The sequence below is a fragment of the Podarcis cretensis genome (genome assembly GCF_951804945.1).
Source record: "Podarcis cretensis genome assembly, chromosome: 13".
NCBI classification, from domain to species: domain Eukaryota; kingdom Metazoa; phylum Chordata; class Lepidosauria; order Squamata; family Lacertidae; genus Podarcis; species Podarcis cretensis.
Genome location: NC_137182.1, coordinates 1,680,356 through 1,703,350, shown reverse-complemented (window position 1 = coordinate 1,703,350; position 22,995 = coordinate 1,680,356). Strand labels below are relative to the sequence as shown.

The window sequence follows — 22,995 nt, the reverse complement described above, 5'->3', positions numbered from 1 at the left end:
GCAAATGTAACTGGAGAAAAGTGTTCTCCGTCTTCTTTTCTGTAGGATCAGAAAAGCCCAGTCTTTCCATTGCAGGGACAGACCTGCTTTCCTGCTTGAGAAAGAGAAAAAGCCTTTCATTCGCAGAGCTGGGCTGGCTGAACCCTTAAGAGCCCAGAGCCTTAGAGACTTGCTGCTGCTTCCTCCTGTCTCAGAACCAGATAAACATCACCTGTTTCTATCAGCCACAGAAGGAAGGGCCCCTTGCAAAATCCGTTTTCTCTTAGTGTGACAGGTGGGTATACTGAGCCTGTTCCTTTCTTGGTTTGCACCATGCAGCTTCATCGGAAGAGAGCCTTTGCTTGCACCCTGTGGAGTCAATAGGGGATAGTGCTTTGCTGGCACCCTGCTGACTGGAGGAAAGGTGTAATTCTGCCTGTATGAGGCAAAATTGGAAGCCCATCCTCTGCACTTGGCCATCTGTTGGGAATCTGTGGGAAGAAGCATTTAGCAAGACGGGGCGGGGGGGGGGGAGCACATTGCTAGCACCAGATATTGTTCAGAAATGTATGTATAAGGATACAAGTTATTTTTCAACAAATTAAATAATGTAACAGCCACCCAGAGTGGCTGGGGTAACCCAGACAGATAGGTGGGAGTACAAGTAATAAATTAATATATTGTTGTTGCTGTTAAACAGCCTCAAAAGAAAAAAAACTGTTTCCATTTGCTGAATCCTCCGAGGAGATAGTACTTTGCTTGCACCTGCTGCTTGAGTCTTCTATGACGCTACAGGGCACCAGGAGTTTGGGAGCAACATGACGCCAGGATGCTGATATTGAGGCACAGCTTTGCTTGTCCAGAACATCTGAATCAGGAGAGGCTGTAAAACTTTCCTATTCCTCCGATGCAGACTGTTAAGAATACATTCCCCACAAGGTCTACTGAAGTTTGCTTTTAACTAACTTCTTTTGGTTTTCAACTTCTTTTTAACTTTTTGTGATTTATTGTTTGGTTTTATGCTTTTATACTGTTGCAAATCGCTCTGATATACTTTTATGATGTTGTTGTTGTTTAGTCGTTTAGTCGTGTCCGACTCTTCGTGACCCCATGGACCAGAGCACGCCAGGCACTCCTGTCTTCCACTGCCTCCCGCAGTTTGGTCAGACTCATGTTTGTAGCTTCGAGAACACTGTCCAACCATCTTGTCCTCTGTCGTCCCCTTCTCCTTGTGCCCTCCATCTTTCCCAACATCAGGGTCTTTTCCAGGGAGTCTTCTCTTCTCATGAGGTGGCCAAAGTATTGAAGCCTCAGCTTCACGATCTGTCCTTCCAGTGAGCACTCAGGGCTGATTTCCTTAAGAATGGATACGTTTGATCTTCTTGCGGTCCATGGGACTCTCAAGAGTCTCCTCCAGCACCATAATTCAAAAGCATCAATTCTTCGGCGATCAGCCTTCTTGATGGTCCAGCTCTCACTTCCATACATCACTACTGGGAAAACCACGGCTTTAACTATACGGACCTTTGTTGGCAAGGTGATGTCTCTGCTTTTTAAGACGCTGTCTAGGTTTGCCATCGCCTTTCTCCCCAGGAGCAGGCGTCTTTTAATTTCGTGACTGCTGTCACCATCTGCAGTGATCATGGAGCCCAAGAAAGTAAAATCTCTCACTGCCTCCATTTCCTCCCCTTCTATTTGCCAGGAGGTGATGGGACCAGTGGCCATGATCTTCGTTTTTTTGATGTTGAGCTTCAGACCATATTTTGCGCTCTCCTCTTTCACCCTCATTAAAAGGTTCTTTAATTCCTCCTCACTTTCTGCCATCAAGGTTGTGTCATCTGCATATCTGAGGTTGTTGATATTTCTTCCGGCAATCTTAATTCCGGCTAGGGATTCATCCAGCCCTGCCTTTCGCATGATGAATTCTGCATATAAGTTAAATAAGCAGGGAGACAATATGCAGCCTTGCCGTACTCCTTTCCCAATTTTGAACCAATCAGTTGTTCCATATCCAGTTCTAACTGTAGCTTCTTGTCCCACATAGAGATTTCTCAGGAGACAGATGAGGTGATCAGGCACTCCCATTTCTTTAAGAACTTGCCATAGTTTGCTGTGGTCGACACAAAGGCTTTTGCATAGTCAATGAAGCAGAAGTAAATGTCTTTCTGGAACTCTCTAGCTTTCTCCATAATCCAGCGCATGTTTGCAATTTGGTCTCTGGTTCCTCTGCCCCTTCGAAATCCAGCTTGCACTTCTGGGAGTTCTCGGTCCACATACTGCTTAAGCCTGCCTTGTAGAATTTTAAGCATAACCTTGCTAGCGTGTGAAATGAGTGCAATTGTGCGGTAGTTGGAGCATTCTTTGGCACTGCCCTTCTTTGGGATTGGGATGTAGACTGATCTTCTCCAATCCTCTGGCCACTGCTGAGTTTTCCAAATTTGCTGGCATATTGAGTGTAGCACCTTAACAGCATCATCTTTTAAAATTTTAAATAGTTCAGCTGGAATATCATCACTTCCACTGGCCTTGTTATTTGCAGTGCTTTCTAAGGCCCATTTGACTTCACTCTCCAGGATGTCTGGCTCAAGGTCAGCAACCACACTACCTGGGGTGTACGAGCCATCCATATCTTTCTGGTATAATTCCTCTGTGTATTCTTGCCACCTCTTCTTGATGTCTTCTGCTTCTGTTAGGTCCTTACCACTTTTGTCCTTTATTATGGTAATCTTTGTACGAAATGTTCCTTTCATATCTCCAATTTTCTTGAACAGATCTCTGGTTCTTCCCATTCTGTTGTTTTCCTCTATTTCTTTGCATTGCTCGTTTAAGAAGGCCTTCTTGTCTCTCCTTGCTATTTTTTGGAAATCTGCATTCAATTTCCTGTATCTTTCACTATCTCCCTCGCATTTTGCTTGCCTTCTCTCCCCTGCTATTTGTAAGGCCTCGTTGGACAGCCACTTTGCTTTCTTGCATTTCCTTTTCATTGGGATGGTTTTTGTTGCTGCCTCCTGTATAATGTTGCGAGCCTCCACCCATAGTTCTTCAGGCACTCTGTCCACCAAATCTAAATCCTTAAACCTGTTCCTCACTTCCACTGTGTATTCATAAGGGATTTGATTCAGATTGTATCTTACCGGCCCAGTGGTTTTTCCTACTTTCTTCAGTTTAAGCTTGAATTTTGCTATAAGAAGCTGATGATCTGAGCCACAGTCAGCTCCAGGTCTTGTTTTTGCTGACTGTATAGAGCTTCTCCATCTTTGGCTGCAGAGAATATAATCAATCTGATTACGATGCTGCCCATCTGGTGATGTCCACGTGTAGAGTCGTCTCTTGTGTTGTTGGAAAAGCGTGTTTGTGATGACCAGTTTGTTCTCTTGACAGAACTCTATTAGCCTTTGCCCTGCTTCGTTTTGATCTCCAAGGCCAAACTTACCAGTTGTTCCTTTTATCTCTTGATTCCCTACTTTAGCATTCCAATCCCCTATAATGAGAAGAACATCCTTCTTTGGTGTCACTTCTATAAGGTCTTGTAAGTCTTCATAGAATTTGTCAATTTCAGTTTCTTCAGCAGCAGTAGTTGGTGCATAAACTTGGATTACTGTGATGTTAAAATGATAGAGGTATATAAATATTTCCATTTAAAAAATGAAATTGGGAAGTTCATAGAACAGAATTGTAGAGTTGGAAGGGATCCCAAAGGTCATCTAGTCCAACCCCCTGCAATGCACCACTTGTCCATGTGGCTCAGTATTGTCTACACTGACTGGCAGTGGCTCTCCAGGACTGCAGACGGGGGTCAACCCGGGGACCTTCTGCATGCCAAGCAGCTGCTCCCCAAAAGGAGTTGCCTTATTCTGGTGCAGCTCCGCAGTGTCTTCACGGACTGGCAGCGGCTCTCCAGGACTGCAGACAAAGAGCCTTTCCCAGCCCTGCTTGGAGACACCTGGGGCTGAAGGGGCTGGAGGGCTCTTTGCATGCCCAGCAGCTGCTCCCAGTGGCGTAGCGTGGGTTGTCAGCACCCGGGGCAAGGCAAGTAATTTGCGCCCCCTAACCCGTGGATTTTAGCAGGGGGCAGAGAGCTGCGAGTGCGAGCGCCCCCCCCAGATGTTGCGCTTGGTGCGGCTGACCCCCCCTGCACCCCCACGCTACGCCACTGGCTGCTTCCCCCCCAGCTGTTCTTACTGCCCAGCTTGGGCCAAGCGAGCGCAGCTTTGGCTCACAGTGCTTGATGTGGCAACACTGAACCGAGTGGCTGTCTCTGGCCGTGAGAAACTCCTCCAGCCTCCATTTCCCCCGCTTCTTCCGCAGAATGCAGCACCTCCAGTGTCTTTTATTCGCCTCTCTTCCCCTGACATTCTTTTTTTAAAAAAGATCTAAGCAAATATTTTTCCTGAAGACAATTTAATTTGAACATGCCACAAGGCAGTCAGATCTCTTGTGCTGATTTCTCTCCCCCAGCCCCTCCCCCCCCCCCGTAGCATGAGCCTCAGTGAAATTCCCCCCTTTGTGCCAATCCTTCTTTGTTCCCTTGATTGGCTGTCATGGTGGCTACAGTGCCACTGAGCGAGCGCTTCCTTCCCAGCTTGCCATAAATATCCAGAGAAACACCGGGAGCCGGAGTTACAGGAGGCGCGCGGGGAGAGGCCATAATCCCTCTGTCTCCTGCGTCCTCCAGAAGGACTAGCCTGGGTCCCACACCTCCTCCTCCTCCTCCTCCTCCTCACCTGGGGAGCATTCCCACCTGGCCTCCTGCTGGGTCTCCTGAACACGGAGCAGAGCAGACATTCAAAGTAGAGCTGGAAGGAACCTCAAGGGTCATCTGGTCCAGCCCCCTGCAAGGCAGGAATCACAGCGAATAAGAAAGTAAAAGAAGCTGGGGAATTGAATGCAGAGATGTGGGAAAGTCATGTGCAAATTCTCCACTTCCCCACAAGCAAAGTCAGAGCACGTGTGATATCAGCATGTTGCATGGCATGTGCACATGGCATGCCCACATCGCCTGGCAGCGCCCGCCACAATTGCGGGGGCAAGCTGGTGCGCTTGCTTCATTGGATGTCCTTTGCTGGATGTCCATGGTGCTTCTCAACTCAGCCACCACAGCAGGAACAAACCTTTCCCTGGCACACCTCTTGGCCTGGCATCCAAGTGCAGCAGTTAAAGGGCTGCCCTTTCTTCCATGTTTAGGCTGCAAGAGTGGGACTGGAAGGGGTCCTGTGTCCTCTGGCCCCTCTATGGGCTGCATGAAAAGCAACTGCTGAAATGAGAGACTTCCCCATTGCACCCCTGCTGTGAGATCCGCAGGCCCTCCAAGGCTTAGCCATTTCCCCCCAGCTGCCCTTGAAATGTTCCTACTTGGTAAGGCGGAGGAGGAAGTGGTTGCTTGATGCATCTGGGAGGAACAAGGGTAGGAAGAGAATCAGATTTCCCTGCTGAGAGATTGTCTTCTAGAGCAGAAGTCTGCCCAAATTGCAGCCATGGGATCCAGGGACATTTCCCATAGTGGAGGCAAGGGTTAATCACGGCAATGGAAACCCTTCCCTTGACCCTGGGATCAGAGGTGGATTTAGCAGAGTTCAGTCCGCTGGGCACAGAGCCTCGGGGGTTCTGCAAGGGGTGACGCAGCTAGGATGTAGAAGGCAAGAGGCGGTGGAATTTGAGACCCTAAGGTCTGCCACTGCTGGGATGGTGTGCATGTGGACTGTACTGAATGAAGACAAAGCACTCTGCATGCACCTAAGAGCAAGTGTCACATCAGGCTTCTGGCATGCATTGTGTGTGTTCTACATGCCCAAACCACACAGTGCATAGTTGAGAGGGTAAGACAAATTCACGGAGGGCAAGGCTACCAATGGCAATGAACCGTGATGGCTCTATATACATCAGCCTCTGAATGCCTGTCACTGGACATCATGATAAGACTACTGCCCTTCTGTCCTGCTTCTCGACAGAGACCATTAAGCGAACAAAACCTCTCTGCGCTTTACATAAAAAATATAAAATATACATAAAAAACAGATATAAGATTTATCAAAATAGAGTTGAAAAATCTGGTTGGCCACTGTGAAAAAGATCACGTGGGACTAGATCAGCCTGTCTCAACCTTGGGTCGCCAGATGTTCTCGAACTACAGCTCCCATCATCCCTGGCCAACGGCTATGCTGGGTAAGAAGGATGGGAGCTGTAGTCCAACCACGTCTGGCGAAGGTTGCGAAAGGCTGAACTAGATAGACCTTTGGCCTGAACCACTGCTAACTGGTACTTTCAGCACCCATCCTTTGTATAGTTGGCAAGGGCCACACGGCTCAGTGGGTACATCATCTGCTCTGCATGCAGAAGGTCCGTCTCCACCCCCTGCAGCATCTCCAGGCAGGGCTTCCTAAAACCAGGTTCCACAGAGCCAGGGTCCGACTTGGTGCAAGGCACCTTCCTGTGTTGCTCCTGCCATTACCTCTGCCATCTCCAGTGGGGAAGTTGGCAATGGCCAGGGCAGATTATCCTGGTGGGAGAGACATGCCGTCCTGTGTGACTGTTGAAATGGACATCTCTCTGCTGCTTGATCCCCCCCCCTCTCATCTTTTACATTTATAGCCCACCTTCCTTCTGTCATGGAACCCGAAGCAGTTCCCACCCAGGCACTGACCAGACCCAGACACAAGTACACATGATGCTCTTACAGCATCTAACTAGATGCCTTTGAAAAGCTGCCTTGCCAGCTCCGACTGCAGCCAAGTGGTGCCCATACGCATGCGCTGTTTTCCTGGGCCATGTTCTGACCCTCTTTCCAAGAAGTCTGAAGCCGTTTTCTGCCAGCAGAGGGACACCCAGACTCTACGTTTCTCAGGATTCCTGGCTCATCTGCCTTCCCCTCTCCATGCAGAGCATGAAATTTGAAGACAGGTTGTTATGTGTGCAAGGAAAGACAAATGGAGGCAATTTTGAGGAGCATCCCACAGGCGCAGCCGTTGCCCAGATATAGAATAACCTTTGTGTGAGCAGTCAAACCGACAGCAGCACCACCCCTCTTCCAAGAAAGGGGAGCGCTTGGGAATTGGGAGGCTCATGTGGGGATAGGAGAAGACATCACACAAAGCCTACTTCTCCTGGTAGCAAGCACATATTTTCATCCATGCCAGTCTCCCCCCTTCAAGGCCACGGCATAAAAACAAGTAAACAGAAATGAAGAGAGCGCACCAGACTCCCTCCTCTCAGGATCAGCCACGGAAGCCCCGATTCAACAAAATTACCTCTGGGGCTTTTGCGCATCATTTCAGCCAAGGGCCCATTTTTCATTTTAAAAGACCATGAAGTGCCCCACCCCTTTTTAGGTGCTGCCACATTTCCATCTGAGGTCTTTATTTGGAAGAGGTGCCGCTTTCTTCCTCTGGACGAAAAAGCGAGAGGCAGTATGGGAAAGTCTCGCCCTCAAAGCGAGAGCCCTGCCAGCCTCCCAAGCGCAAAAGCTTTTCTGCGAGGCCAGAGGCCCACATAATGGCGCACCATATGCCGCATCAGGGGGAAGACAAGGGCATGAATGATAGCAGCCCTGTGCTGAAACCTCTTTGGCATTTAATACTATTATCCCCAATGCAAGGAGCTCATTGTTTGGGGCAGTAATCTGCCCCCTCGCCCACAGCGGATGGGGTCATGGCAGGGAGAAGGCGCTGTTTCAGCTGCCTGGGAACCCCAGAGGACAGACCCTGCAGGGAGCAAGAAGGAAGGAGCCTGCTGGCCAATCCCCCCCCCCCAAAAAAAGACAAAAAAATAACATTCCTCCATCACAGCTTTTCCTGACAGGAGATAAATTCACCTCAGAGAGAAAGTGTCTTGGGGTGTGGGGAGGAAGCTTGTGGTCTTTGTCTTAAGAAAAGGAGCACAACGTTTTTTTTAAGAGGACGACATGGCTGTGTGTCTTGGGGGGGGGGCATATCCAGACCACCAGCTGGATCTGAAAACCCACTTCAAGAGCCGGCATAGAGAGTCCTCCTGTTTGGCAAAAAGCTCCACTTCTTATGCATCATATAAATTATCTATTGACCTTTGCGGTTGCCAAGGAAATGCCCTGGACTCTTAATTCTTTCAGAAGATAAATAAAAGCCGCCCTATGTCCCAAAAGGGGTTTGGGGGATCATTTTCTACAGGGAAATAACACCACAAGGCGGGAGAGAAAACTGTTTTGTAATGATTCACCATTATAAAATTTTCCTCAGTGTGGTAAAACTCTGGTAGACAGACCTCTATCATTGAAGAATTCGCCATCTATTTTCTGTTTTTTCATCCAAACAATAAATAGGGGTGGCAGCACTAGCAGAGGTAGCTCAGCATTCAGTGTCGACACTTTCCTCTAATTTACACATTATTCTGAGGAGTACAATGCAAGCTTATCTGGAGCAAAACATGAGGGAAATCAGTGTTTTAATTATGGGGTCAATGCTGAATCAAGCAAGGCACAGCTAAGAGAAGCAAAATCTCACAAAGAAAGAGAAGGGGATTAGGAAATGTTGAGGAAAATATGGCTTCCAAATTGTGTGGTAAAATTTTGCATGACTAGAGAGGGAGCACATGAGGGGAACAGCAAAACTAAAAAATGAGGGGTGACGTCTTATGCTGTACGAATCTTCAGAATGTCAATAAATCAAGTTATAGAAAAACTCTCCCTGCAAAAGTTCAACACTTCCTTATGAAGACTCATTTCCAAATAAAATGACACACGGGGGGGGGGGGGGGGGAAATCTGACACACCAGAAGTTTGACAGAGGATCCATCCTCAGCCCCCTTCCTTGGGGTGATCTGGCTCTCCCCTGCGGTCAGTAAGGGCAGAAGCGGTCTGCTCCCCATCTGGGGACCCACATGTGCTTTGGTGAGGCTGTGGGGCTCCCCAATGCTTCCTCAAGCACCAAGTGCGTCTAGGGAGACCCAGGCAGGCCTGCTTCTTCTGCTGAAACTTCCTTTGTGGACGGAGGAACTCCATGTGGCCAAGGGCGCTCCCACCAAGGGGGCCAAGGGGGTCCCCCCCTCCCTGTGACTTGCCCAGCTTCCTCCCCCCGCCCACTGAACAACAGGAAGGGAGAGCAAAAGGTATACAAGCAAATTCCAGAACCAGACAGCCAGTGAAAGCCCAGGTTTAATTTTCTTTTTGGTGGTGGTGGGGGGGTGGGTAGGGGGGTAGAGAAAAAAGAAAGACAACATCCAGAGACATCGTTTGCTGTTTTTTTTTCCCAACTTTTTGTTTTCTCTCATTTTTAAAACAATATAGTGCACAATGCACTTCTCACAGTAGAATATAATGGTCACTTTTTCATATAAAAAACACATTCTCAGAGATTTGTAAATGCACTTAGTGCTGGAACAGGTGGTTAAGGACACAGTACCTCTCTCTCTATTCTCTAGAGCACCAACCCCTTTTGGGCCACTCTTATTTTTCCTTCTTTTAAACAGTGGGGAGGGGAGGGAGGAAACTCCTCTGTGATTCCCGCAAAGCAGGTCCCTTCAATAAAACTTATTAAAACATAAATTACATGGGTTGAATGACAAGAGCAGAAGGAATATTTTTGGAAAATTCTTTTTTTAAAAAAAGGAAATTAAAGTAAGCAAATTATAATATGCTGGAAAGAAAAACTAAACACAACACACTGGATGCATTCAATGGGATTAGTCCTACTCCTCTCAGCTGCAACCTGCCTCTCTAACAGTAGACACTGCCAACAATGAAACCGCATGTGTTGCCTGAGAACCCATAAGGCTCCTGCAACTTGATCAGAGCAGGTGGAGGCGAGGAGTTGTGGTGTAATGGACACGACACTGGCTGGGCTGAGGAGAAATCTACGCTCACCTCCAATTCTTCTGAAATCATTTACGAACCCCACTTGTCCCGCTGCCCAGCCACGCTTCTGACCTGATTTAGACCTGGGTCCAGCCTAATGCAAAAACCATGAGCCACAAGCCAAGCTGCAGGGGGACCTATTGCATGACGTCATATGGGCCCTTGTGGGTCTGATTCCATTAACTTTTTGGGAGAAACAAAAATGGAGCAAGTCTTCTGCTTGTGACATTTCAGAGGTAAATTAGTTTCTTTCCTGCACTCTGCCCTTTCAAATTGTGCATCCGCAGGCAGGTGCAACACAGGTGGGCTTGAAAGAGACAGAAATAGTCAAAATGAATGGCCAACGGGGGGGGGGGCGCTGGGGGGGGCAATCCTTCCAATATGGCCTCTCATTCTTTCTAGCACAACTTCCTGGCTGAATAGGCTGGCTTCCCAGACAAAAACAGGCAATGCAATATTGCCGTTAAAAATAATATTAATATTAATAACAATAACAATAAAATGTAAGGTTTTAATTTTAAAAAATCACCTAGGGCTATGCTGACATAGGGCAGAGGGACTCCGTTGTGTAGCAGCCAAACGCAGAAATGTACAGTAGATTCAACTAAAACAAAACAAAAGAGTCTCTTCAAGTTTTTTTCAAGTGTTTTCTTCTTCCTTCCTTAAATAGGCTTCACACCTTTCCCCAATTATTAGCTTTAAATCGAAACAGTGCAAGTTACAGACTTCAACTAGAAAGTAGGCAAAGCTACACAACTAAGCCACCTGGATGCCTAGGAGCAGGCTGGGGAAGGGGCTCGATCCACTCCCGCCCACCCCCTCACCGTGATGCACGTAAAGCTCCCACTTGAACTCAGCACAGGACAGAAACTTCTTTCTGGGAGAGGGGAAAGGGACCCCTCCACATGCAAATCCAACTGGTCACAGACTCATACTCACACGCCCCTTCTCTCTCTCTCTCTCTCTCTCTCTCTCACACACACACACACACACACACACAGCGAAGCCTTCTCTCCCTGGATTAGCAGCAAAATTGGACAGCATCTCCCTGTTCACATTCTGAAGAAATAGAAACAAAAACTTCTGAGCTATATAGACAAGCAATTTCCTCCATCCCAGGGCAGCCGGTTGCACAACCAAAGCTCTATGATCCCAGTGAGTCTCTGGATGCTGCTGCCTGCCTCTGCCTGCGTTCCTCGGGGCCCCTGCTTGCCGCGGCCGTCTGGGCCCTGGCGGTGCTGGGGAGGGCAAAGCAGGGGGAAAGGGGGGTCCGTAGCTGAAGCGGTTTGCCCTCCAGGTTCAGAGCAGAGTGCCGGCGGCTCCTATCTGTAGACGGGCAGGCGGATGTGGGCGTGCTGGTGGTCCAGGAGCCGCGGCACGGAGACCGTCTCGTAGCCCTTGCCCAGCATCTGCTCCTTGATGCACGGAGGGTGGATGTCGTTGATGAGATACTCCAGCGACTGCAGGCTGCTGCTGAGGACAGAGGTATTGCAGAGCGTCTTGCTGGGCAAGCTGGGCAGCCCGTCCGAGGGCTGGACGCCCAGCTCGCGGTGCCCATTGGCCAGCTCCGGGGGGTTGTAGCAGTCGCTGTTGGGAGTGACCAGGATGCTGTTCCAGGGGGGAGCAAAGTACTGCCCCACTGAGAAGTTCCCGTGCATGCCCACGCAGTTCAACGGGGACGAGCTCACCTTGTCGGCCGTGCCCGTCATGGGATAGGCACGCAGGACCCCGGCGCACACCTCAGGGGACTTGCTGACGGCGCCCCCACCCCCGCTGCCTGCACTGTACATGCGTAGCTGCTGCTGCTGCTGCTGCGGCTTCTGCTGCTGCCAGAGCAGGTAGTCCATGCCGTCGGGGTAGAGGCTGGCCTTGGCACCAAGGTGCCCACCACCCGGGTGGGAGCCTGCCACCAGCTCAGCCCCCTTGCGGCAGTCAGGCAGCACGGCACCCGCGTATGCCACGGCTGCACCCACCGTCGCCATGGTGGCAAATCCGGCGGCGGTGGCGGCGCCGTGCTTGGCGGGGCTGGGGTTGGCTACTACTACCCCTTGGCACAGCGGCTGGCTGGCCTGCGCCTGGCATTGCTGATTGATCTGGAAAATGATGTTCTGGATGGAGGGCAGGTTGGACTGGGGCAGCGCCAGGCTCCTGCCAGCATGCGGGATCGTAGAGGTGGCTACCGTGACGTTGGGGGCTGCGGGGGCCTCCATCTGCTTCTGGCTGCTGTGGTAGCCCAGCTGCGCTGCGCAGGAGGGGCCTGGGGCTAAAGTGCTCGTCACAGGGTAGGGGGCAACGGCCACGTGGGCAGGGGACATCTTAGTCCGCTTGCCCTCGGTGCTCTTCACCACGCCTTTGCTGGAGGAGGAGGAGGAGGAAGCCTTCACGATGGCCAGCAGTCCCTGGTAGCCGCTGGCGTGCACAGGGTAGGGGCTGTAGCGCTGCCCCGTCGTGTCGTACCCGTTCACTGTCCGGTTAAGGTGCTTGTGCTGTGGGACCCTGATGTTGGCGGGGAAGATCTTGATGGTGAGGGGGCTGCTGGCCACTTTCTGCGCGTAGGCGTCCAGTTCAGCTGGGCTGGGGTATCGCGGGGAATGCAGGGGAGCCATGACTTCACCTAGGACACAAAAAGGCAGGCAGCAGCGTTAAGTGGGCATTCGCCTATTTATTTCGCGAATAAACTGCTTTTTAAAAAAACACCTTCAAAATTGGTTTATTCTCTCCGTAAACCAACTATTGCTTGTCAAAAATTAATGTTGCCAAATATTTTCGGATGATACCAATGTCAACATATTGTCAGAAGAATCAGTTCAAACAGTTATTGCAACTCAGCTGGAAACAGCCCAAAATCTTACGCTGGATGCTTGGTGCCCCTCACTCTGGGATAAGGGAGAAGATTGTGCCTAATTTGTGACTTCAGGAAGGACTGAAACCTCCAGATACTTTTAATGTGCTTTGCCCTTTTTGTATTACATATACGGCAGATCCGTCCTTCTGAAGACCACGCCAGCCCCCGTCAGCCTGGCCGGTGGTCCAGGGGGTGGAGGAGATGACCCTTCAGGGTCCCTTCCAATTCCACACTTCTATGAGTAGCTGGCTCACTCTTCTGAAATGGACCACAGCAACCAAAAGAAACACATGACCCGCCCCCCCTTCATTCTCCAAGCAGCCTAAATAAACTTGGTGTGGGGAAAGGAAACATCTCCTTAGCCAGGGAGGGGAGGGGGAGGGAATCTCTCTCGGAGATTGGATTTAAACTACATTATACAAGCAATTTCATGGGTGCTTTACGCTACTATGAGAGCTCCACACACACACAAAAGGGAGGGGGATTCCATTTACCAGCTATAAATCAGCACTTCTTATAATGAGCACAAAAATGTCACTTTTATGCAATTTTACAGATGAACAAAACTGGCGAAATTAACTGTGGTAACCTACTGTAGTCAGCAAAAGGCAGCGCCAAGAAGGGGCGGGGGGGGGGGCGGCGGAAGGAGAAATTATATATATTTTGCTCCTCTCAAACTCCCTTCTTGAGCAAGTTTCTGCTATTTCTGGTGCAAAAACTCATTTGTCGTTCCCATTATACTTTCATTTGGAGTTTATCTTGAGTATCCAATGAGCCACCAACTGTGAAAATGATTAAATCTACAAAATCTATCTAATAGATGGAATAAATTAGGTGTTTGAAAAGGCTGCCTCTGAGAGAGGGCAGAAAAAAGGGGAGTGCTGCTACCAAGTCATTTAAAAACAACATGCCAAGTCTTTCTCTGGGCTGCGACCGTCTCCTGCTCGCCAAGGGAGGGAGGGAGGCAGGCCTGCCTGAGGGACACACCGGCCTCCTCGGCACCCGGCTACCTCCTGCGGGCACAAGAGGCCGGAGGGCTTTTAAAGCGGGTTTGTATTCCATCATCCATGTGTTCAAATCCTTGCTTGGCCTCTTTGCCTAACCAACCTCACAGGGTTTTTATGGGGATCGAGGAGGAGAGTGCTATGCAGGCCACCCTGAGCTCCTTGGAGAAAAAGGTGCGATATATATGCAATATATAACAGTAATAATAATAATGAAAATGAAAAGTTGGTTCCCAGGAATGGAGAGGCATATCTCCAAAGACGGATGTGAGACACGACAGAAAGAAAGAAAGAAAGAAAGAAAGAAAGAAAGAAAGAAAGAAAGAAAGAAAGGCAGCAGAGGAGCAGAAAGAAACTACAATGGCCGGCTGCTCCTTATACCATGGCAGGAAACCAAAAATACCTCTAGCCTCCTCCCCCCGATCTCTCCCAGTGGCTATATTAAATCCAGCTCAAAGGACTGGGTTTTAATTGACTTAATAGACTCGTTAATAACCATGTCTATTTAAGACACCTGTAAAAAGCCCATAACATTAATGTAATGGGGAAATGGCCAGTGAACCCATTCGCCTCGCTTCTCAAACGACCTGCTGTGGTGGGTTTTAATGGAAGCCTGCGATTAATGGACTGGGGGAGGGGCAGCTGCTCAAGTGAAGCGCACGTGGACAAGCACACATTTTGCACGCAGGGTGATGCCACGTCCTGCTGTTGTTCTGAGGATGGCAGATCCGCCCTAGCTGTGTCCTGCTGCCACAGCCAGGAAAACCAGGAAGCCCAAATAGGTGGGGGGGGTGTCCAAATGCTCACCCATTTTAACCTGGAGAGCTAAGAATGAGCTAGATCCACGGCTGCATTTGAACCAGGGGTTCCCTTCCCCCCAGCCCCCCCGTGCTTCTGGTTCCATAAACTCCTCCCCAGCACCCCCTATCCTACAAAAAGCCCCTGTTTAGAACAGTGGCCTGAACAACCCGCTAAGGATTTGCTGAAAATCCAATGGAAACTAAATCAAGAAAACTGATGAACTTGATCCAGTGATGGCAACTTTTCCAAGCCTGACAGCCATTTACACCTCCAGTGCCCCCTGCCACCCTCTTGCCTCTTAGCACCCCCCCCCCGGTAATCCCACCACCCTCTTTGGGCACCACTGATCTACACAGCCAACTGTCCCAGGATCCTTTGGGAAGGATCAGCCTTCTTGGTCTCTCAAGAGCTATGAGTTGTGATAACGAAGGATAGGGGACTTCCGGGTTAGCGCCATCGGCAATGGCAGCGTTCCTCTGACTAAGAGGAACCCGCTCCGTGGAATTCGGGTCGTGCCGCCGCGGCGAAGGCGGAGACCCTTCAGAAATCCCAGGCAGATGAAGTCTGGGAACATGGGATTCGGCTGACACCAGGAGCGCCCCCCCTACCCACAGGGAAACCCCTTTTCAGGGGTTCCGAAGTGACGTGGGGTGAGCGGAGCGGTGTTTTGAATCGACCGCTATTTTTACGGAGTGAAGCCGCGTAGCCGTTGCCGGAGAGCGCTGACTTTTTCTTGTGGACAATTGGATTTCAAACAACAACCCGTGAGTAGAACACAAATTGGATTTTTATTAAATTGGCACCGATCGGGGAAGGTCTAAACAGGAAGTCCGCCTCCCCTTTCTGTAAATAAACGGAAGCAAAGAACCTGTTAACTAAGGTCGTGGAGAGTTTTATGTAAAGGATTTAAATTCCACTGATTGAAACTACCATCAATATTTTTTTTGGAAGCAGGGGAGCCTGCAGGAGAAGGTTAAAATTCGGAATTTGAAGCGCCACTTCCCTAAACCCGGGAGTGGTCTGTGAGAGCCCGCTGACGGTGAATAGATCAATTTGACAGCTGTCAAGTTAGCTGTCAAGATACAAAAGAAGGACTTTGTTTCTACTGTCCGTTTTTGTTACAAGCTTACGTTTAAAAAGAAGGAAGGAACTGTTACAATTTAACGTATGGGACCTTTGGGTCTGTGCTGGAAGGAGTGAAAAGGAACTTGAATCCCTCTAGAGGGAGCTTTGGGATATTGTCGTAAGGAGCAGCTGGGAAATTGCCTTTAAAGATAAAAGCCTTGAGAAATCAGTTTTTGACCTTGGACTGTTTAAGGATGGCGGTCGGGAAGGAAATCGAGTGTGAGCTGAACAGGACATTTTATCTCTTGGGAAAGCTGCAAGACCAGATAAATGTTATGGCTACTAATGTTGTAATTTTGGGAACAAAAGTGGGTATTAGTAAAGAAGTCGATAAGAACTGGGCACAGGAACCTCTTCCAACTGAACAAATTGAAAAATTTGAGGAGAATCATGTTGTGATTAAAGTGATGAAAGGGGGAGCCGTAACCCTACAGAGGCAAATGGTGGACTACAATTTGAGGCCTTACATGATGGCAACAAGGAGAAGCAAATTTTTGGAGATGGAAGCCTGGCTTGGTCTGGAAAATGAAAGATGGAGAGATCACCCTATATGGAGATCAGATGACCTTTGGATTACAAATCTGAGCCAGGTGGAGGTTGGAGTTTCGGGGGCCTTTGGATTTGAAAGGAGTGTGAAACAAGATTTGGAATATCCTATAGGCCCTATTTTTAACTATGGAAGTTTGGCAGGAAGGAATATGATTACCGTTGGGTTGGAGCTTCCCCGAGATCCGGTTTTCAACACCAAAGACTATCAAAAAGACCGGCAGAGGAGACATGAAAGAGACTTAAGAGCCTCGGATTTAAGATCCCCGGGTTGATGGTTTTCCGAGATTGATGGAACTATTGCTAGGGACCGAAACCGGGGAGGGGATCTGGTGGAAGAAAATTGGGAATTTAAAGTGTATATAATATAATTTGTTTCTTGTTTTTTTAATGAGAGATGGGAAAATCATGGAATGGAATCTTTTTTGACCCTAGGGGAAGCGTCTTAAGAATAAGTACAGATATATAAGTTTTGATTAGAGTTAAGACTGGATAAAGTAAAAGTGGATGGTTATTTGGTGAAAGAAAGAATGGAAAATTATAGTATAATAAGTTAAGATATAAGGATAAAAATAAGATGAAGGATTTGTTGAAATATTTATATGAATTAGAATATAAAGAGGGGAATTATAGTATGCTAAGATAAATTATTGGGATTAAAACAAAGTTGGAAGGATTTGCTGGAATATCTAATTGAATTAGAATACAAAAATGGGAGGCGTGAGGAAGTCAAGGAAATAAGTGAATGTAAGTAAGTGAGTTAAAGGTTTGACTTGTTTTTTATTTTTTTATTTCTTTATTTTTTCGGTTTTTTGATGATGTCTTTTTTGTATATGTACTGTTTTTTCTTTTTTCTTCTTCGATTGTTCTCTTTTTATTCTTTTTTTCTGTAACCTTTAAAATCTTAATAAAAATTTATTTAAAAAATAATAATAAAAAAAAGATAACGAAGGATAAAGCCTACCTCAGAAAAACCAGGTGCCAGGGATATCAAAGCAGGGGAAAGTTGCTGCCTTCAAGCTCTGGCTGGCAACATCTCAGAAGCATGGACTTTAAGTGGCTTTCTCAAATGCCACGCCTCAAAGATGGTTTGCACCAACATCTCCTCAGCCCCAGTCAGCAGGGAAGTGTTGACAGGAGACAAACATATCTGTAAAGCCCCAGGGTGGGGGGAAGCTGCTCTAAAGCATGACATAAATTCCTGGTGTCCCTGGAAAAGGGTGGCAGCTCAGTGCTCTGCACATCCGTTTTGCATCCCCTGCGTATCAAAGGCCCCTGCATAAAACCCTGGGGACCCTTCTGTACTAAGAAACCCATCTCTGGCCCTGGACCCAGGATTAACTGCCCTGGCCACTGAAAGTGACTGAAACAGGAGAGGGCCTTCTCGGTGGTGGCTGCTCCCTGACTTTGGAGCTCCCTCCTTGGAGAGGTTTGACTGGCTCCCTCCTTGTGGAATAAGACTTTCTTATTTCAACAGACTTTCAGGATTAGGCTGTTTTTTAAGGAAAGGATTGGTGCTGCAATGTTTCTATTGTTATGATTTGTAGTGTTTTAATAGATCGTGTGTATATAGTTTTAATTCTATTCCTGTGTGGTTTTTTTTTTGTTTTTTTTTATCTATAAGCCGCCTTGAGTCTGTTGGGAACAAGGCAGGATATAAATAAATAAAATAAGATAACAATAATACCCCATCCTTGTTCGCAAGAAGCTGCTAGGTCTGCAATGCCATGCGCAGAAGCCTCCACTGGGGGGGGGTTGAATTGAGAGGAGGTGGAATACTGCCTTGTCTGAGCATGCAACAAAGACAAGGAGGATTTTAAGAGGTTGTAGGGTTGACGCTCCTGTACTTTGTAGGTAAAAGGAAGGTGCTGCACAGGCCCCCAACAACACCCACCTCTATGGGGCACCTGAGACTCGGATTTCCAAAATTATGGCCATTTTCACCATTGTTTATTAAATTTGTAAAACACAAATTTAGGACACAGGACCAGGACCCTCCAGAAGAGCCCCAGACTGTCATCTGTGGTGTCAACTTAATACGAGTAGCCAATTCAAGGTGCTATGGTGGGTTTGCTTGTTTTTAATGTTCTGTTTATGATTTTAATTATTACATTTATTAAATTTCCACACCACCCTTCATCCGTCGATCTCAGAGCAGTTCACAACATAAAATTATCTATCAATCTCCTTTATTGGCATAGAAAAATTGCACTGTATACATGGATTAGAACACAACAGAGTTAACAAAACATATAAGGAGATACGTTAGGATAAAACTGTCCAGCCATAAAGTTACAAGATAAAAAACCCACAAAATACGTAATATAAATAATAATGTAGAAGTTAAACAACATGAGGGATAGGATTGAGCCCTGCGGAACCCTAAATTGAAGGTTCCACGGGGCTGAAAAGCACTCCCCAAGTCACACCCTCCGGGAACGACCACCCAAGTAGGACTGGAACCACCGCAAAACGATGCCAGCCACCCCTAGTTTGGAGAGCCGCTCCAGAAGGATGTGTTGGTTGACTGTACTGAAAACCGCTTGGAGGTTGAAGAGAATTAACAGGGACACATTTCCACTGTCTTTCTCTCAGCAAATGTCATCATGCAGGGCAGCCCAATGTCCCTTAGCAGAATCTAATTTATTATGACGTCTGCACAAGTGTCCTGAACCTTCTGTTCATTTTATTCCAACTTCAATAATGTGCTCCACACAGTCCTTGTCCTCTGCTTCTTTGTTATTGTTTGTTGCCATTTTGAAAAAAATCAATAAACATATATTAGAAGAAGAAAAAACACCCAATACAACACACAACAGAACAACCGAGGGTCTGACTCCGAACCAGCAACTTCCTCTGTCTCTTGGCAGCTCTTAGCATGGAATGACAAGCTAAATCCTGTCTGTGTACAACACCTGCACTCAGAGAGCTGCACTGGTTGCCAATGTGCCCCTGGGCCCAGTGCAAGGGGCTACTATTAAAATGTGAAGCCCTTAACAACTGGGGATCAGTTTACCTGCAAGATTGCCTTACCCCGAATATGCCCACTTTGATCTGAGGTGCCACATAACACACGTTCCCAATTTGTTAGAAATCAATCTTCTAGTGTGGCAGCAGCCACTCACTTTGGAACTCCCTGCCTTCGCTGAACTCTTTTCGGAGCCTGCTAAATAACATCCTTGTTTAGATAAACCCACCCAGACATGTAGAATGCTGATGTATCTTTTAATCTATTTTTAGTTTATTGCTGATTCTATCTTTCAAATGTTTTGTTTTTACTGCTAATTTTCTTGTTTTATTCTCTTTGGAAATGGCTTTAAGTGCATTAATCTTCCGAAATAGATAGATAAATAAGAGCACCAGGTTCTGGGAGGCAATAGCAAGGAATGTTTGATGACCCTACGACTTGCTTGTGAGCAGAGGCATCCAGTGGCCCCTCTCAAAAGAGGAGAGGCAGACCTCTTTCTTGGAGGAGGGGTCTGTTATTAACCGTGATAAGTGAACACGTCGCCCATATTCAGAGACGGCCTTCCTCATTATCAGTGCCTTATGCTCAAGCCAAATAGTTGGAGCAGATGATCCGTGGGGTCTCTTCCAACTCCACCGGTCTATGATTATATGATTTTGTGGGAGAGCCGCTTGCAGCACCTGGACAGCTGCTGAGGGGCCCACCTTGCAGGGCTGGCGCCAAGGGTTGGCATGGCCAGGCATCTGCTGCAGAGGAGGCTGAGCATTTTGCCCAAGGGCCCCTCCAAAGCCGGGAGCCGACACCTGCCCCTTGGCCCGCCCAGCAGCACCTGCCTTTGGGAACGGAGCCGGTGACCCTCGAAGCCTTTGGAGGCCTCCAAGGCAAGACACGTCTTGGTGTCTTCACCCTGATCGCTCTCTGTGAGGATTACGGCCACATCACAAGCCAGCAAGACAAATATAGCCCAGGACATCCAGCTGCCACTTGATCCTTGGCTGCCAATATCTCGTCAATAGTCTACCCCAAAGGCCCAGCTAAGCCTATCACTTAGGGAGGAAAATAGCCTGTCTGTCTGTCTAGGCTGGGCAGGTTCTGCGGCTGCAGACACAACACAGGCCGATGGGGAAGGGTGGCCTCCCAGAGGAGCCCCCCAGAGGCAGGCCAAAGAAAGACTTGCTTCTTAATTGCTTCCAAGAAGCTCAGGGTGCTCTAGGTACATGGTCCCCCCCCCTATTTTATCTGCACAACAAGGTAGCTCAGGCTGAGAGAGGCCCAGTGGGCTTCACGGCTGAGGGTGGATTTGAACCCTGGGCTTTCCCAGGACTGCACCACCCCAGCCCATGTGCTTGTGGACTGTGGTAGGGAGGGCCAGGGAGCAGGAAAGAGAGGCTGATCTGATCACAGAGATGACGGCTGGCCAGTTCCACCTCCCTCTCATCCTCCAAGCCACCTTTTCCTTGAAGTCTTTGGACACACACAGGGGTGCCAGCTTGAATAAAATATTGGGGGGGGGGTGTTCAGGTAAGCCCTAACCCACATAATATGACACGTGACACGTACACCATTTGAATGGCAATGCCTATTAACTGGGGGGTGGCTGGCCCCCTCAATTTTTTTTGGGGGGGGGGTGAAGGGACCTCGGCCCCTAGGAGTTAGCTCCTGTGGGCACATGCCAAAGTCCTCACGGTGGGAGCATGGTCAGATTGGCTGGGGCCAACATGTGGGGGGCACCTGGCTGGAGAAGGTTGCCATCTTGCATCCCTTATTTGCAAATAATCTTCAGCATGCACCACTGCGCTGAACTCGAACCCTCCTTCTGACCTCGTCTCCTCCCATCTCTCGACTGCTTTTCCAATGTCAAAATCCAAACACAGTAACCTCCTTGAGGTCGTCTTGTCACAATGCACATTAAGAGTACAAAGATAATTACAAGCAACAATTAGCAGTAGCAGGATCCCGCTGCCGCCATCCCATGGGAGGAGGAACGCATGGCAGTGAAGTCCCACCCCTTGACTGCTGCCCCCCTTCCTTCTCAGCAGGCATTGCCCACAGGCATCCAAGCAAACCTTCCCAACCCCTAAAAGGGCAAGAACTGTGTTCTCTTCAGGTAAGGCAAGTGGAGATTCTCAGGCAATTGCATTCTGCACTTTCCCGACACGCACCTGGTGCTTGTTTGGATTCTGGGCTACTGGCCACAATGGCTATGTTCTGCCTCCATCGTCAGAGGCAGCAGTGCCGGAGGGGAGAGCGCTCTTGTGCCCGGGTCCTCTTTGCAGGCTTCCCTCAGGCACCTGTGAGAACAGGATGCTGGAGTTCGTAGGCCCCTGGTCTGAACATCAGAAGAGCACCTGCTGGATGAGGCCAGCAGCCCATCCTCTATGGGAATCCTGCAAGCAAGAGCAACACTCTCGCCTCCCATGGCTTCCAGCAACTGCCTCGGACCCTGGAAGCAAACCATGACCACCCTGGCTAATAGCCTTCCAGAGCCCTCTCCTCCTCTGTGATTTTTGCCTAATCCTCTTTCAAAGCCAGCCAAGTTGGTGGCCATCCCCACTTCCTGTGGGAAGGAGTTCCATAGTCTAATGATGTGCCGTGTGAAGAAGTTGTTATGCCTCAGTATCCCTGCTCTGTTGGGCAGAGCAAACAACACAAAAGAGACATTGCCTAGAGCCCCAGGAGCCCTAAACATCTTCCAGAGGAGCCAAGCTCTCTGTATGATCTCTCCCAAGAGCTCACCCTGCAGGAATGCCCTGCCACACTGTGGACTACCCAAGGGCAGTGCTCGGATGGGGGTCTGCCCTGTGGTCTGGCTGCTGCCGGGACCCAGGGCTAGAGGAGGACAAGGTCGGCTGCCACCCCAGCCACCCTCCGGACGACACATCTGTATTCCTCTCCATGCTAGCGCGGCTGTCCTTGGAGGAGGAAGCATGGCAAATACTCAATTAACATGACGCTAATTAACTGGTGACACTCGCAGAATCCCTAATGAAAATGGCTCCCAGTGAGAGGGCTGGCAGGAAAGGTTCCCGTCTGGAGGTGGGGGCAGCGGGGCGAGTACCCGCAAGGTCAAGCTCCGTGGTGCCCTGCAGGATCCAGCTGTGCTGTTCCAGCGCTTCTGAGCCCCACAGCCAGAGGAGGGCAGATAGGCCTCCCCAGCATGGAGGAGGAGAGACCGGCTGCGGCCACTGCGGCCTGCCCATTGCAGAGGCAGGAATTGCACAAACCGCTCTCCTGCTCTGTCTGGTCAGCAACAGCCGCAGAGCCACACCTGAACAACGGAGGTGCCTGGCCTCCCCAAACAAGCAGCTTGGGTTCATTTGCTCTGCAGGCATCATTCACTGGAGTGCATGGCTCCCTGTTTGGGGCCTGGATTGTGAAGATTATTCTGTGTCTGTTTCAGAACAGACTAGATGGTCTCCCCCCCCCCCTCCAGCTCTTAGGAATCTGTGAACGATGCAAACTCTTCTGTGCACTTATTCCCTCTTTTCAAATCCCCGTTGACTTCAATGGGATTTCAAGCTGGGGTCGTGAGTCGCCCAGGCTAAAAGCTATTAACATTCTACTCCCAGGCTATCCAAATCCTGGGCCAAAAAGAGCTGAACCCTATGACCCTGAATAAATTATGTCTTTAATTCCTCTGATTTTGCATAATTTATTCCATAGTTCTTTACTGACTTGCATAATTTAGCTTGCTTTTCCCTAGCCTTCAGGAGGGAGGGATACAGTACTGAGAAGGGCACTGAAGGGCTGCCCCTCTGACCGTCAGTTGCTCCCGAGGGGCCACCAAAGCTCTCCCCACACATGCACAAGGGGCTCCACCTGCTCCTGATTCCTTAAACTACAGGCACAGATTCCCAGGAAGCTCCTCTCCTGCACCCAATGCAGCAACTGGTGCCCTTTTGTGCAT

At 48.9% G+C, this 22,995-nt stretch overlaps 1 protein-coding gene across 1 annotated transcript in view; it reads right to left on the bottom strand.

Moving 5' to 3' along the window:
* Positions 1-9,172: 9,172 nt before the first annotated feature.
* FAM222A (family with sequence similarity 222 member A) overlaps positions 9,173-22,995 on the bottom strand; it is a 40,592-nt gene continuing 26,769 nt past the window's right edge. The window contains exon 2 of the mRNA XM_079949790.1: positions 9,173-12,413. Within this exon, the coding sequence (XP_079805916.1) occupies positions 11,122-12,413 (1,292 nt within the window). The 3' untranslated portion in view covers positions 9,173-11,121. The remainder of the gene's footprint in view (positions 12,414-22,995) is intronic.